The sequence below is a fragment of the Echinococcus granulosus genome (genome assembly GCF_000524195.1).
Source record: "Echinococcus granulosus chromosome Unknown EG_S00090, whole genome shotgun sequence".
Lineage (NCBI taxonomy): Eukaryota > Metazoa > Platyhelminthes > Cestoda > Cyclophyllidea > Taeniidae > Echinococcus > Echinococcus granulosus.
Genome location: NW_020170470.1, coordinates 52,262 through 69,506, shown reverse-complemented (window position 1 = coordinate 69,506; position 17,245 = coordinate 52,262). Strand labels below are relative to the sequence as shown.

The 17,245-nt window shown below is 39.8% G+C and overlaps 1 protein-coding gene across 1 annotated transcript; it reads left to right on the top strand. All coding sequences in view use genetic code 11, as the record gives it.

The window, feature by feature from the left end:
* Positions 1 to 4,205: 4,205 nt before the first annotated feature.
* EGR_07898 (hypothetical protein) lies at positions 4,206 to 12,516 on the top strand (the record flags this gene model as incomplete). The annotated part of the gene is made up of 18 exons (XM_024497147.1): positions 4,206 to 4,282; positions 4,317 to 4,415; positions 4,455 to 4,572; positions 4,604 to 4,769; positions 4,808 to 4,894; positions 4,932 to 5,021; positions 5,069 to 5,297; positions 5,342 to 5,413; positions 5,480 to 5,780; positions 5,844 to 6,075; positions 6,520 to 6,866; positions 7,062 to 7,206; positions 7,648 to 8,555; positions 8,620 to 8,884; positions 9,684 to 9,774; positions 10,489 to 10,663; positions 11,416 to 11,617; positions 12,449 to 12,516. The coding sequence occupies 18 exons, from the start codon at positions 4,206 to 4,208 to the stop codon at positions 12,514 to 12,516; spliced, it is 3,672 nt and encodes a 1,223-aa protein (XP_024348417.1).
* Positions 12,517 to 17,245: the final 4,729 nt, after the last annotated feature.

Below are 17,245 nucleotides of genomic sequence, written 5' to 3'. Positions count from 1 at the left end.
GCCTTTCGACTTTTGTTTTAGTAAGGGCTACATTTCCGCCTCCAACCAAGGAAGTGGAAGTGTGCGCTCCCCTCTATCCTCCGATCAATCTGATTGGCTTTCGACGCGCCACTTCTGCTGCCTGCGGCCGCACTGCCCCACTCCTCGATCAGCCCTTATTCTACTGGATGATGGCTGCAAATTTGACCAATCAAAGTAAGGTAGTTGGTATCCGCAATTTATGGCTGGATAGGCTGGATAAATAGGTAAGTTCGACAAGAGATTAAAAATTCACCAAGATGTTTGCAAAAAGTGGATTGAAAGATACTGCACGGTTAGAAATGGTAGATTTATTGAAAGAATACCTCAATTAATGTGTCCACTTTATCAAGAGCACAAAAGTGGTTAGTTTCAATTAATATGCCTGTTTGCTATTAACGATTCCTGAATCTAAACATAATGTGCCTGGACAACAAATTTAATCAAACCGAAATCGTACAATTCTTTGGGTTGTAGACATCTCCTCACGTATCACAACTATTTGAATGCAAGAGGGAAATAGCATTTTGGGGAACGAATTTTTGCACTTCACGCTAAACATGTAATTGAGACTAAAGTTTCCACTCATATTAAAATATAATTGAAATCTCGTAAATCTTTAGCCTTAAAAATATCAAACAGTTACATATAAGCCTTTATGACAATATCACATAATTATACTGTTTGAAAAATCACACAGTGTGCTGAATGCAAGTTCAGAATTTTGCAAAATTATAATGCACGACATCACTAATTTAGCTCAAGTGATAGTAAGAGGCAAGAGAAACTTCTCCACCTAGCTCGAAGCTTATTTGAATTAAATCTATTCTATTCATACGCCTCCTTTTTCTGAAAGAATTCAAAAATGAGTAGTTTCCTGATCCAAAGAACCCAGCAACATTATGAATAAAAGGGAAGGGTTTTCTCAATAATAGTTAAAAAGAGGCCTATTTTGAACAGAATTGCTTAATTACTACAGAAAGATGGTGTGGAAGACAGGTTATCAGACTTGTTAATGGAACCGATGGCGTCAAATTTTGGTAGTCTCTCATTTGCATGCAATCTGCGCAGTGATTAGACATAGTGCCCTATTTGAATAAAATGGACCACATTTTACAATCAGGTGAATAACAACCATCTACATCTATTGTCGTTACAATTGCAGTCACTGAGAGGAGTGTGAAGAACCGGCGACCCCACACACTGCAGGCAATCGTGGATAACCAAGCAGATGGGAAGGCTGCATCCAATTCGTAGAAAGGTCGACTATATTTCTAAGCTTTGGACAATAATCCGAGAATCTCCCATACTATTTAGATATATGAAATAGGTTCCAATCTCTAAATAAACTTTCCAGTCTTCATAAGCTCTTCACAAATGGTCTATCTAGCCCAACTGACCTTTAGAAAGATTATATCAGTATTTCATAAATGGGAGATCTGATTTTGACACAAATTCGTTGCAGTATCATCTTCCATGCCTTACCGCCTATTCCAGGGTGTCGGATTAGCTCCATGAGAGCCAGTGCGGAAGTGCCAAGAATAATATCAAAAGCATGATATTCACTTGAACGAAACTTAACTTTAAGGGATAATCCCGTCATCTACGGTCTCCGCACGGGATGTGTGGGCCTGATCATACCGTTTACGCTTCCAGCCTCCCTGTAATATTAAGTTCACACAATTTTCAACACCTCAAGAATTAATCGGGTAATAAAGCATATCAAAACATTAAAGTGTTGTGACGAAAGTTCATTTTAGGACTTACAGTAGTTACGAAATCCTTAAAGCACTGACAGACTACCGTGGATTTCAAGTGGAACCAGGTTTGACACAGGTGCGTCTGAGAGCCTGTGGGTGAAAATCTTCACTTCCAAGTAGTTAAATTTTAAATAGACCCCGATTTTGAAAACTACTAAAAAAATTATGAGGTTAATTAAAACTCTCAAACGCCATCCATTAAAAATTCAATTATCTAGATCATCTCACTTGTCTTCATTTCACATTGATGGCTAGAGAAACAATGTAGCCACATCCAGTATTTTTATGCTCAGCAGCATCGCTGCTCACCAATTCCCACGCTGAAATAGTGATCCACGTCTTCATCCAATGTGTCATGTAGCCGTGAAGGCCAAAATAAGGTCAACTAATTCAATGCTTCATTTGGCGAAGTTACGACTTAAGATGGATTATGTGATATATAGGCATTGTTTATTTGTTTATTCTTTTAGATCTAGGGCTTCTTTTCAAGTGTCTAATTATGAATTGACAAACACTGAATGCAAATGTAATGATCCAACCGAATTAAACGTGACGAAGGGCAACTTCTATGTACAAACAGATGGCAAGTTGTGGAACTGTCAGTATTTATTATAAGTCAAAAAATTCTTCTCAATTAGGAGAAATTCTAACAAAGAAATGGGCTTTGAGCAGTAGCAAAGCACGTTATGATAATTATTCCTTATCAATGCCTGTGTGGAAGCAAAACAAGAGAGGTTAAGCAGCATGTTCCAATCATCATTACCAATTAGGGCATACAAAAAGGGAGTCATGTTATGTTAATCAAACTGCAGCAGAATTACTACTTTTTATTACACACGTCGTTATCACATAGGCTAGTAGCCTACCAGAAATAGGTATTCATGCTGGCGGCATAAAACTCTGCCTATGTTACATAGCGTTTCAAGCATTCCTTGAAGTAGTAAGAACTCGTAGTAGTATGCCAGGCAATACATTTCTAAGGCACTAAGGGGCTAAGAGGCTACTGGCATGGCCCGGGGATTATACCACAGAGCAGAAGTACACTTAACAAAGACTTAATTGCTCACACAGTCAAACGCCGAGACAAACATTTTAAGCATGCCAAATGATTCCCATGCTGGTAGAAAGGATAAAAAGGTAGATGTTTAAGCTTTACAATGCCTTTAGAATATGCATATCTATATTTAACCGTAATTTTGCAAAACAGTGACTGTGTTGCAATGGTCGACAGGGCAGGCTAATTAAGGGGAGCTCCGATATCGACGTCCAAAAAAGGATCGATGTAATGCTTTTATAGTTTATTTAACTTTGCTCTTGATTACGTGGCACTAAAGTTTCTGTAAGTTGTGCTTTTGTTCGGGGATATGACCTTCGGTCCATGCCAGTAGACCTAATTATTTAGTACATCAGTAATGTAATACGATGGTTGTTTATCCCCCGGTTTTGGGAGGAGTCACTTTTGACTTAGCCTTGGTACCACGTCAGGTGAGCTGGCCTTCGGGCCATGCCAGTAGATCACATATCTTCTCACTTGCCGAATACATATCCCGTCCAAGCATTATGTCCTCTTTCGTCTTTAGGGAAGTCTGGGGGCGCTACAGTAATGCATTTTCTAACATATAGCTAACTTCCTACTATTTCAGAAAAAGCTCCGTAGACTATAAGAAAGGTTACAAAACAATCAACAAAGTGAAATTCCTGCTACATTTTAATACCTTGGCTGTTTAACTCCCGGTTTTTTAAGGGCAATTTTGTGTTTCCGCCATTGCTACTTCGTCCGGCGGGCTGGCATCTGGACCAGGCTGGTAGCCCCAGCTCTAATGAAAGCTAGAATATGTGCATTCCACCCGAGTATTATGCCCACGTTTGTCTTCAGGGAAGGCTCAGGGTCCTACAGAACATATGTAATACGGTAGTGGTTTATCCCTCGGTACTGGTGAGGCGCCACTTTTGTACTTTGAATCAGCCCCCTTGTACCTCGCTGGGTGGACTGGCCTTTTGGACCATGCCAATAGCCCAGACACCTTCTCTGCGCTGAATATACATTTTGCCCGAGTATTGTGTCTTCTTTCGTCTTCAGGGAGTCTTGGGACGCTACACATGCATCTTCAACATATAATAGGACTTGGGACTAATAACATGGCCCAGAGGCCAGACAACCCAATGGAGGTGTAATTGTAAAGCCCCCAATGCCATATTTCAAAACCGAGAGTTAAGCTAACTACCAACTTATAGCAGTCAATGGACTAATTTGAAGCGAATTATTGCACAAACATTTAGGCCACTTATCCGCAATGCCAACTTCGATGAGTCTGGTGGTCTATGTCTTTTACAAATCATTTATCCTTAGTTTTAGGCTTGTAATTTAAGATAGTGACAAAATATTTAGATGAATTGTTATTTTGTTTTAGTCATCTGTTTGTTGTTATGATGTTGCAAAACATGGATGAAGAGTGGGTTGATTCTGAGGATTCTGCCCCTTCCAAGCAGGATGTGCTTTTCAAGTGCGTAAACTCTATTCAGGAGAGCTTTTTTTAGGAGTGTAAATGAGATAATCCAGAGGCTCGACTCCTTATCCAGGAATGAGGCCTTGTCGAAATCCCTTTTCGACCAAAGTGCCAGTAGCCATAGGCTGCGGTAGTTTTTGGTGTCGTTAATTTGTCCGATTAGTCTTAGGAACATTCTTCTAAAATTGATATTTATGGACCCTGTAAATTATGGTCCTAAGTGCGAGGAGCTCATGTGGCAAAGAGTTTTTTATGAACCTATCCGTATTGCAAAAACAGTAATCCATGTAGGGAATTGCCTTTTATGTATTCTTTCAGAATCAGGAAATAGGTGATCAAACCCATTTTGTTGAGAGTTATAGGGCGCACCTCATCAGCGCCCTTGGTTTTTACCAGAACCTTTTGGTGCGTCTCCAACAAGAATTTTACCGCCCCGATGTATGGCCCAATGCATGGCGCATGGTTGGAATTCACAGGATTTCGTGTAAGGAGGTGTTTGTTCGTTCGTCTTAAAACCCGCAGATTCGAAGGACTCGGAAATAAGTGTCGTAAACTCACAATTAGCTGAGAGAGTTGCACACAAGGCCCTAATATACATTGGCGATTTATGTTTGATTTCCAATTTATGATTTAATGTTTAACTTAGATCGGTATCGCGTTGAGGTTGGGGATTTTTATTCTCGTGCTATAGCCTGCACTTACTATAAAATGGCAGCGGCTATTAATCCTGATAATGGTGAGTTCTTGACTTAGGTTCTTTCCATTGTCTATTTCTCAAAACAGGAACTCCACACAACCAGTTGGGTACACTTGATGTTAGTAGATGTTTTGGATTGAATACGGTTTTTCATTGCCTCCGGGCCATTGTATCACCTGCACCCTTTGAGGGTGCCAAGGGAAATTTGGCCGCATTCCTACTCAACAACGAGGCTCGTTTTGTCAGCATGAGAGAAAATAAACTTCCTATGCCAAGCTTGCATTCTCAAGTTATGAACCGAAAAGCAGCGATAAAGTTTGCTAATCTTCATCTTAGCCCAGCTTTTTTTTGTTGTGTAGGCTCAAGGATCTACGCATCACTATCATCAAATACCTCTTTCTAATTCATCGGAATGCTCAAGCTTTTCTTAGGTATGACAGACCTTTTAGAACGTCAGATTCCTTTCTGAATGCATTATGGAAATTCTTGTATTGTAGATCAGATGTGAGTATCGCTAAATCACTGGACGATCCCCAACTGTTGAATGAAGTTGTTGATGATATCAGTTTTATGTTGCATTCAGAAACTAAGCGCTTTGGTGCTAAGTGTATAAATCACATGTTACCCAAGTTTACCGGAACTTTTAGCCATGTGCCCGACTTTTGCCCCGATCCTGAATCTCTCAGACGCCAAAAAACAGCGAGTACACCTTTATTGCCACCTGTTGTTCTGAGGATGATACTCAGTGTCCTTCTTGTCACGGAACTGCTTTCCGAAAACAAGGATAAACCTAAAGAGGTGCGTTTTCCGTTGTATAAATACCCATTTGGGTCGTGGAATTAAGCACTTTTTCTTTTTTAGACCGCAGTGGTACAGTTGTTTGAATGCTCAAAGGAACTTCCACTGTTTACCCTTTATTCGCTTGATTTACTTCTTGTTCACTCCTTCCGTGCTATGGCGAAAACCGTGAATATATTTAAACTTGCTGCCCTTAAGTGTTTAGGCGTTGTTCGGTCGAAGCCTTTTAACACTTCACACAATAGCTTTCATTGTGGAAACCAGGATTTAAATAAGAGGAATGGGAGTGAAAAAGGTAGGTTTTCTGTTTAGGATGAATATGGACCGAGTTATATTGGTTCACTTGAAGATTATAGCATGTTTTTAATCAGGAAGAAATGTCTCTGTTATTTCAGCCCATTCTTGAGTCTTAGTGCAGCATTTCAGTTTTAGTGCAAATCATGGTCCATCATTAGGCATCTGAACATGCTAATTCCGCATGTTTGCATTAGACAATATGAATTTAGGCATTTGTTTCGGTCTGTGGTTTGACATCCCGTACGCTCTGCTTCTTGATACCTTTAGCCGTTTTCCATACTGAAGTTTCTCGTAGTGGTGGTCACTACTCACTATAGTTATCGTCATTCCGGAATCATTAGGCTTTCATTCTAGCATTTTCGTTATTAGATTCTTAAATATTTTACGAGTAGGCATTTACCTAAACTTCGTACCAGAGTGTGTAACCTACTCTGTCGTTTAGGCGATATCTCGAACAAGGAGGACATCTGCGAAATAGGTAGTGTCATGGAGGAACAAAATGAAGAGCTTGAAGTCATATTACAGAAAGACGACCAGGGTGCGGACGAAGAAGAGAACGTGGAGTCAGACTCTTCGGAGATGTCGTCTTGTGGTCCTCGCCTGCGACGGCTGCGACCTCGATGTCGAATGATGGAGGAGGATGATTTTCTGAACTCTTCTTCCAGTGAAGAGGATGAGGATGAGGATGAAGATAGTGAATACTCAGAGGGATCTGATGACTATGACGAACAGGATTGGAATTTCCACGAAGACCATATGGGTGCTAACGTAAATCAGCTCAAGTCTCAGGTATGTGCATTTTTGATGCGCAGGATGTCACATGTAATTGTTAAACAGTCGTTAGCATATAGATCGAAATCATTTATTTGCGGATTACTATTTTTAAGATTATTGTACCATGTGAAAGCAATTGTATAATATTTACTGCTTTTACGAACAAAATCCCATATAAAACCAAATTTTGTTTATTTATTTGACTATTAGAATTCTGAATCCCCACTTTCGTGCGAAGAAGTTACGAGATCTCAGATTGATCCTGCTGAAATCGGGGGTGTTCTGGCTGCAGCTATGACGACTCAAATTGGTCAGACATTAGATGTTGTAAACAATGAGGAAATTCAACTTCGTGGTAAGACTATTTCTTCAATGTATTCGACCTAGTACTTTTGGATGGTCTCCGAAGTGTTGTGTACATGAAGCAATATCTAGAAATAACTCGAATTTACTATTATACACTGGTATTACTTTGCACTTAACTTCAAAAACCTGCAGTTTGTGATAATTTTCATTCGAACCTGTAGTTTGAGGTTTGAGTGATGATACGAAAAACTGAGATCCAAAATTTTAGAAAATTAGGCCATTAAATACACTTGTAAAATTTATAGCTAATTTTAGTTCTTGAAATAAGTTCTTTGTCTATCTCACTCCAAGGACTTCGTTTTGCTATATCGGTATTGGTTGCATTGTGTAAAACCAATTTTCAACTGTACACAGGTTAAAGTATATTCTTCAAGGAAACGATTAATTTCATTTACTTGATACTCTGTTGTTCATCTTAAATTATCTCTAGAGGCGTCAGAGGGTGAATCGGAAAATGAGGTAGATTGTAGTGTTGAAAGCGATGCGAAGGGGGATACTGCAGACAAGGAAGAAGCGGCTCTGATTAATGACGACCCAGCTGATCAAAATTATATCTGGCTACGTCTCTTCGTTGCTGCCCACTTCGTTGACAGTCTCCTTTCTGGCATTAAACTCATCACTGACTGGCTTTCCCTCTCCCAAACTTTTCTCCAGCAGGCAGCTTCTACCTATAAGGTCCTAATGCAGGAAATCGCTTCGCACCTGGCGAGTTTGCTCAACTACCTAAGTCCAATAGCATGCATTGTTGAGCAGGAACTATCGTCAGATCTCTTTTTACAATCGAAGTACCTGGGTTTACCAACGGATGGCATCCGCACACCTTCGACAATATTTCCTCACATTTCCGCGCAGTGTCGAGAGTTACTAAAGCGGGAATTCCAACCGAAGGATGATTCAAAAAGGACAGCATTGCCAGAGGACTGGCTCTTGCGTGGTATGCCATCTCTTTCATCCCTACACGAAACAATTGACTTCAATATGGACCCATTGGATAGTCGGATAGAAGAGACCCTTTTGCGATGTCTTACATTGACTCGATTTGGTCGTGAATTTGCCAAGCTGGCAGATGGATTGGGTCTGAACTTCGTCTATCACCAGGACGTGAATTACTTTACGGCACCATTGCCATCAAATGCCGCCAGTTCTATCTCCCATTGCCGCTCAAGATGTTATAGCGGTCCTGCTTCTCGAAAACACGTGCCAAGAAGGGGACGAAGAAGAAGAAGAAAAAGAGAACCTTATAAACCTCGAGTTCAGTCATTTCGAGCCGTGTCCCAGGATGTAGAAAATGAACGAATGTGTCTTAGTCCTGACCAACATTCCCCCGATGCTGATAAGGTGCGTTGTGCAATGGCTACTTAATGGATGCGAGTAAACGTAATTTAATGATATTTTTGTCTAGTCTACGTTGTCACTGGCCATGCGAGAGGAAACCATGCGAAATATGGCGAAAATGCGTCTTAAGAACCAAGTGGACAGACTCTCTGAAGAAATGGATAAGCGCGTCTTCACATCTGTCCCCTCTGCTCCTTTAGTCGATCTAAAAGACTCAAATCTCCACTTTTCTCCATACATCGTGGTTGATACATTCTGCCTGATTGGGAACACTATTTTCATGAAACGCCTATTTGAATTACATCAATATGTCATTATCATACCCAGAAAAGGTACGGTAAATAATGTCTTGACTTAAAAGTGGTTATTGCATTTGGAGTGCTTTTACAATCCGATCTTTAGTTCCAATATGATAGGTTTTGTATTTAACGGAACTAGTAAATTAAGCATAATACCACAGTGTTTATAGTAACTGGTAGTATGTTTGCTTATGATGGTAGGAATTTCATGCGTTCTGAATAGGTCGTAAATGGTATCGAAAGGTAGGGCCGACTATTGTTTATTAAAAGTGGTATGATGAAGGCTTTTGCCATTGATTTCCGTCTACCGTCCAATGGGATAGTGGAATTTAAATACATTTTGCAACATTATGTGCTTCTTTTTTGGGGATCTACCGTGTGTGTTTAAGTTTAATCACATATCGCTTCAATTTGGCGTTTATATGGTTTGGTTTGATTTGTGAATTCATTAACTTCTTACGTCACCCTAGCAAAATTAAAGTAGTACCCCTTCAACACATCGCTTTTTTACTTCTTTCTGAAAGACGATTCTGGGCGCAATTATTCAGGAGATGATGTTGTTGCGAAGCTTGTGTGCTGGATGAGTAATTGAATCACAGGAATTTTGCATATCGTTCATTTAAGACGTTTTTATTAGTGGCACTTAACCTGAATCGTTACTATTATTATGATTACCGATGGAATGGGTAATCGTGCAATGGCGCGAAGTATGGGACGCTATTAGCTTTTTTTGATATTGTTTTAAATATCAATTTGCTAAGTGAAACGACTTCATTTATGCCTCAACGTCTCAGTCCCTGGTACCTATGTAGTGCTTTCTTCATGTTTGCAGTAATTGCGCATCTTGACCAGTTGAAGAAGACGACTGCAACAGCGAGGTCAGCTACTCGAGTTTTGGAAGAGCAAACGGGATGTGGCAGCGGGTATGCTATTTTCTAGGGTCTGCTCATTCACAAAATGCTTGTTATCAATAGTACTTCACGGTAATGCTAAATCATCGCCTTGAGACATTGATCATAGTCATGGAATTGAATGTTTTGCATTCATGTGTCAGTTCTTTTATTTTACATTAATCGTGCTTCTTAAAGCCCTTGCTCTGCGTTTTTAGGCTTGTGCCCTAACATTCGATAAAGTATAACATTGTTATGCTCCAGCAGTTTGGCATATATGGAACCACGACAGAAATTTTGTCTTTGCTCTATGCATACGCAATTTCATTCATTTTGAGCATGCCCATTACACCGTCTTTACATTATGTTTTGACGGTATGCTAGGTTGTGTAGATGGATAAATCGTTTATTTTAATCTTAGGCATTTAACCAACGGAGCACCATCAACTACCCACATAGCTTGAGAATTAAAGCAAGGGTGGGGTAAGCAGACATGGCGTCAGTTGGAGACGTGAGGATAAGACATGCTATATCACGTAATTAGTAAATGGTAAAAAAAGCTTAAATTGGGATGAAAGAAAGTAGGTTGACATTTTCATTTGAATCTTATCCTAGTTAGTACGATTTTATTCACATATTTGGTAATAAATTATTTTCACCCAACGCTAGCGATGAATTCGCGATTTCTATCAACCAAGAGCCGGGGCGCGATGGTTACAACTAAAAACTAGTGCCCCTATTTTCTAGATATGTTCGCATTCAAACTGAAGATGAAAATCCACGGGAGCGCATAAAACTTCGTTTGCCCAAATCTCGTTCAAGTGGCAATGAAGTCGCAGATGGTTGTACTGATGCTCCTGTTGATTTCAGTGCAGTATCTCGATGGGCCAGTATAATTGAATGCGCTATCTATTTTGCACAGGTGTGGTTGTCTTTTCTTCTACTTCTCATCACTCTAAATCCTTTGACCCATGCGTTTGACTTTGAGTCCTTCATTCATAAGATGATAAATTGTTTTCCTCCTGCCGTGATAGTTATTACGGACCCATAGTAAAATTTAAGGCTAAGATTTACATAGCCTAATGTTAAATCGACACATTTCGTCTTTATCCCTTTACTCACTCGACGACAAGTCGTTTTGGAATTCAACAGGATGGCAGATTTATAATACAAATTTTAATCGTACGAATTAATTAAACGTCTAGGATTTACATGTCATAATTGTGTGTTGCCATCTGAGTGGTACAGTCGTACCTACTATGCTTATTCAGTTCTCTTAATCAAGTTTTAGTGAGTTGTTTTTGTGTGTAACTTTTCATTCGTGGATTTGCGAATTACGTTTTTTGCATTCTCTTGTTGATGTTCCTTTTTTCGGAACATGTATCACGCTCATGATATTGCATCAGCTGTTAGTCGTTTCATAATAGTATGCTGTCTAGCTTTATTTCCGGTTGAGTGTCTGCCCTTGCATGAGGTGCATTCTCCTCGTCGCTCTCTACCTCGTGTTGTTTGAACTCTAAAGGGTTGTTTACCTTGGGTATTACGGTGGGTTGCTTACAATGTGGTTATGATTCGGTCAAAGATGTTTTGCTGAATTGCGTTTTTTCCACAAATGAAACGTGATGCGCACTTTTTTTTCGAAAATTGATTGAGATGTCCATTCATTCCATCTAGATGGTGCAGGAAGCTCCTCACTTCAGAGGTGTTGAAATAAACCTTGCGAAATCATTTGAAGTAGTTAACCTACTGGAGTACCATCCGCCTATTACCGAGGGTGTTTCCTGTGCCAAAATCACGGTTTTGGTGGGCTCCAAATCGGCTAGTCCGCGGGACCTTGAAATCCCTTTGGATTTGGCAAAAGTAGCTTGCAAATCAGGTTTGTCTAACCGATTGACTCATTAGGGATTTGCTTTGCTATTGAAAATATTTCACCGTCTTTGTTAATACAGCTAAAACCAAATTACTAGTTCAGTTACTGACTGGAATAGCGTCAGACCTAGAGGGACGTCATTTGCCATTTGGTAGTTGGTATTTGTGCGTTTCGATTCCTCTTTTACCTATTAGTTGATAACTTGAGAGAATATATGCAGACGCCGATATTTCTAACATCATTTTGACAGACGGCGAGCAAATTTTTTTTGAAAACACCCCAGCTTATCTAAACCAGGATCTTTCAGCACCTTTGTTTTCAAAATCAAATTATCATCTTTTTCAACCGTTTAGGCTAAATTAGAACAAACCAATGACAGAGGAATGAACTGTGTTGTTACGTTTCCATTTTTAACCCCGCTAAAATAGAGTGAACAAACGTTGTTGGTTAGGTTAGCTCGTCATTAATCACAATTGAGGTTAATTGTTCAATTCTGAAGAGCTGATGACACGGTTTTTTTTTCAAGCGCATCGGTCTCGGCAGATGTGGCTTCTGAAAACGTTGCGCTTTTAGATCGGTTGTGGCGTTTTAGTGTCATCCACTAGCAAAAAATTAGAGCTATTTCTGTTTTCACCTTGAATCCTCTAAAGGAAGTGTGACTAAGGAATGCTTGAATTAACTGTATTGTGCTCTTGGACTGCTTAAAGTGATTGTTTTGCAATGGAAAATTGAATCATTGTACTGAGGGAAAATTTCTCTAATTTCCAAATATTTTGGTTTGTTTTCCAACTGTCATTCTTTGATTAAATATCGCCTTAGAATATTCTTTTCTTGTAGGCGTTGTTTTTGAGCCTCTCCACCAATTTGCACAGCGATGGAAATCCAGAGGACGTTCGGAACTTTGAAAGACATTTTTCGATCTCTTAAATAAATTTGTTTTTGAATGGCTTAGTTTTTCAGGCATCAAGATATGTCGATGCATGTTTGGGACTTTCAAAACGTTAAGTTAAGCTGAAAGCGGAAGTTTGCAACTGAAGGTGTAATTGCCCAATTATGTTGCGCACTAAGCACTCTGTCAGAAATTACCTTTGTAGCTGAAGAGATGGGTTTGAGATCTTCCACTGTATTCGTGTGATTTTCGCTGCGCAGAAATCAGCATAGCGAAGTCGTCTGCTGTCAATCACACCATAGCAAATACTATCTTAGAGCTGAGCATTTTTGGTTAAATCGTATCTGGCGTAGGCCATCACTTTTTTTGTAAATTTTCCGTTTAATGGGAGGGCGTATTTTTTGTGAATTTTAAATGCAATCACTGTTGAGTTTGATGTGTTAGGCGCTTCGTTGATATTTAGCTGCTCCAATTAGACTTCTCGCATGCCTCAGACACATCAAAAGTGTCATTAAAGCCTCTAATGGATATTTTAGCATGAGAGACGTGGATCCCTTTGGGCCTCGGGTTGGATGCCATTTATTAGGCCCTACCAACCGTCGGATGTGGCGTTCACCAATAGCTCTGGATCGCATGTAGGCACAGTGAGTCGTGCCATAGTGGCTGTCGCACAACCATTTCCTTAACGCGATTTCGAGTACTTTCCCGGGGAAAATTCATTTCCTTATTGTTAGAATTCGGATGACTGGTATCGATACAGGAAGTAATGGACCTTGATTGAATAGCTGCTGCTATGACGGGATTGAACCTGCTTACCAAAGACTCCTTTGGGGTGACCTGTCATTGATAACTCGTTAGATGTTGGTATGACTAAGTAGTCGTTAATCAATGATTGCCCAAGATCGGGAATGGCTTGAGCCATATCAGCCGGTGGAGGCGGCACCAGCTTCATCCACGAATTAACATAAAGTTGTTCTACATTAGGCGGGGGGAACCTCGTGCCTCAGTTCCTGTTGGATATCTTTCGGTATCTGAATGCGACTGACCAGAGTAAGTGATCGGTATTGCAGTCTGCTTAAAGAAGCTGGTGACGGTATGTGAACGTGTCTTTCATTACTGGTATTGATACTAAGGTGCAAACTTTAAAATTGTGTGCTTGCATTAGGGGTTGTGCTAACCCACTTTCTGGATGTGTTTGGGGGGTGTTTTTGTCTCGCGTGCATGTTACTCTAAATGTAGGGCGACTTCAGCTACAATTTGTTTGACTGGCCAATATGCTGATTAGTGGCAACCGGTAAAATACGTAGAAAATGGAACGGGGTCACTTGGTGTGATGGCTTGCGTTTGAACTTGTTCCGGTTTGTCAGTACTCTTTCGTAAAAGAGGAAGTTTTGAGTTGGGAGATTTGAGACCCATAACATTATCGGTGTGGTTTTATTATTGTTCACAAACTTGGCTTCACTTTTTTTTCCGTGCGAATTCTGAGGGAATCAGGTACCTCTGGTAAGATCCAGTTGTGCACACTATGGTCATCAGAGGTGTTGAATAGTGGATTCCTTAACTATGGTGTTATGCTCGCTTCCCTTGAGACCTTTTGACTACTTACCTCGGTATGAATGCATCTATTATGTTCATTTACAGTGGCTTAGCATGCATGCATTAGTGCGAAAATCTTTTTGTGGGTTTTTCGCGATCGGCGTCAAGCCATGCCAGGTAGAAGCATAAGTTAGTACGTGCCAGATTTTGTCTGTTGTAGAGATAACAAGTCATTCAGTGAAGCGTAAGGACAAATGATCGCTTTCAAGATCATGTCAGTTCAGCATTTTTCGCACTTGTATGGAAGACCGTTGCAAATATTTGCTATGTCTGTCTATGTCCGAAGGGCAATTATCCTTCCATTCGTTGAGTGATGCTTTGAGGTTACTATTTCACTTACTTCTGAAACATCATCTTGTTCGCCCGTCCACTTTATGAGTGGAGTAGTGCTTTACACATTTTCCTGCTAGTTACTTATTCATTATTTGAGCAGATAAAAAAATTCAATTTACTGATGAGTGCTTTTGTGTTAATTGAAAGAAAAGCGTTTAAACCAGTTGGCAACGTTTTGCTAAACAAACTCAAGTGATTAATGCTTTAATTTACGATTAGGTTCCGTATGATAAAGTTGTCTGTCCACTGAAGATTGGCAGTAGGTTTCAAATTCTTGTTGGGGTGCAGGTAGTGTTCAGAGGCGACGGTTCTTGTGTCAGCACGTAAATATTCTGTCTGCCTGTCTGCTATAAAGAAGCATAAACCAATTTAGTGGCTGATAAAGGCAGCAAACATCCAAAACCAAATGTGCTACACTACCCGATCATAATTGGCTAAGCTGCGAAATTAATAGCACACGACGAAGTTTAGCAGGTCTATTTCATCAATTGCTCGCCCCTAGCCGTTATTTCCTTTTCACAAAATCGACGGACAATTTACGTTCAACGTGTACCTGTATGCTCATTTCATAAAAAGGCATGTTCACGGATTCTTGACTTTATAGTACTGAAACACTACACTTCAGGCGTCATAGATCATGGTTCCATTAGTTGTCAAAGTGATATTTAAATGCGTTTGATTATGCAAGTTTCAAAGATCAAATCACGTTGTCATGATTGTGGCCTATATTTTCATTTGAGGCTGCTTAAAAGCGAGACTCGTATTCAACACACACAATTTGTTGAATCCTGCATCGTAGTTAATTTCAGCGAAATATTAACATTTACGAAGAAAAACTTTAAATAACCATGAAAATATTTTTGTATATCCGCATCAGCTTGACCCCATTAATCAAACCAACTTCAGGCCATGCGTATCACCACACCAGCCCTCATTGTACACCCGCGCGGTGTCCTTACATCGAGCGCTTCATGTGATGATCGTGTCTCCGTTTTCGCTTTTTCCATAATATATCACGCACACGAGCCCCCAGAAGTAACTCGTGGTTATGGCGCATTTAAAGCTTATTAGGAAGCCTTATGTAGCAGGAGACTCAGAGCCAATCGCTTGTGAAGTGGCTTTGCAAAATAAGTAATTAAGCATGAACTGATCTTCCCTAATTTCCGACACATCAGACGTTTGAGCAATACTATACACCTAGTCGAACGATTTGTAGAAATATTAATTGCCTTTATCGGTTATCTAGCGGAAAATATCTACTCATAGGTTTGTACTGCAGTTAAAACGTTTCAATGAAGTTATTCTGACGAAAAAATACGCATTACAGCTAGCTGACATTTTGAGGTGGTGAAAATAAAACTAATCGATGAATATTTCTGATGTTGTAGTCTAATCTTAAACAGAAACCCAGGGTAGTAAAGCCTATTAACCGCTATTTGAAAAAGTATCATTAGATGATGGAAATTGGTTGAATCCCAATGGAGCAAACTGGAGTTCATTATGAATACCCTGACAAGTCAATCTTGATAGGTGAAAAAAATTTTGCACCACAGCTAGTTGCTACGGTAATCTTCCATTCCTACTTGCTTTTGTGAGCAAGGGTGTGAAATCAGCCAACAGGCAGATATAGAGTCAGTCGTTGCTAAGATGAAGAATTTGAGAATCCAAATATTTCTGAAATCCAACATAAGACATTTGTCTAAGTAGCGTAAAAACCAGCTTTTCCAGCCAATATTGACAAGTAATATTGTTTATTTTATTCTCAAGACTGGGTGGTATTCTGTAGTATAGTGTTGGCATAATGAAGCACTCAAATAATCCACATCACTCTTGGCAATGCCAATTTTCCCTAAAAAAAGTTTTAATCTTGAATTAAATGTATATCTTTGGTCATTTCTCGCAGTACATTAAAATTTAAGTTGCTCTTTGGTAGAAATTATAATTGTTGTGCACCTATTACAGCAATAGCGACCCTGTTACATGGTAAAGGTAGGTTTGAGGCAGTACCCAAATTGAACGCACTTATACTAGAGCTTTGATGCACTGCAGACACGAAAGGGGTTGACCTGACACTAAGGCACAAAGTGGTATAGAATGTTTGTTTTATTATTCAAAATACCGTTCTTTAGGATGTGACGATTCCGGGTTTCAACTCCCATCCAGGGCAGATTGAATTCACCAGAAAACGCCCGATGGAATTTGGCACAATGTTTAACCGTAAACTTCCTAGCCCAGTGCCATGCAAATACTGCCTCCGTCTATTTTGCATACAAAAGAAGTACCCTGTGAAGAAGAATTTATGTGGTTAATTTTTTGGATTAAAAATGAGTGCTTTTTAGTCTTTGATAGTAAATGTTCGAAATAAAAGGGAATTTGCATAAAGAATTACCCCAAGTTTATAGAACAGATCCAGAAATTTATGCTCATTAAATTGGGAGGATGTCGAGCCATGAAATGGAAAATCATTACCTAAAATGGTCACCCCAGGAAAAGAAGATGTGTGGCATTGAAATATCAATCATTTCTGCAAAATGATTGATCTTTTTGGCGGTAGGTGGTGAAGATCGAGCCATGAAGTCGGCTGTTGGTCCTCAAAATATTCTAATGAGTCGTGCCTATGGATTGTAGAGCACAGGTTTGACAACCATGTGCCGATAAAACTCAACCTTCTGTCGCACACATTTGCCATCTGGCGAAGTAGGAAGAAGAGGAAGAAAGCCTTCATATGATATATTGGCCAAACTAGCACGGAATAATATTGCTAGGCTAGCTATGCTTCCTGCTAACGAGAAAACACCATAGGTTGGCGCTTAATC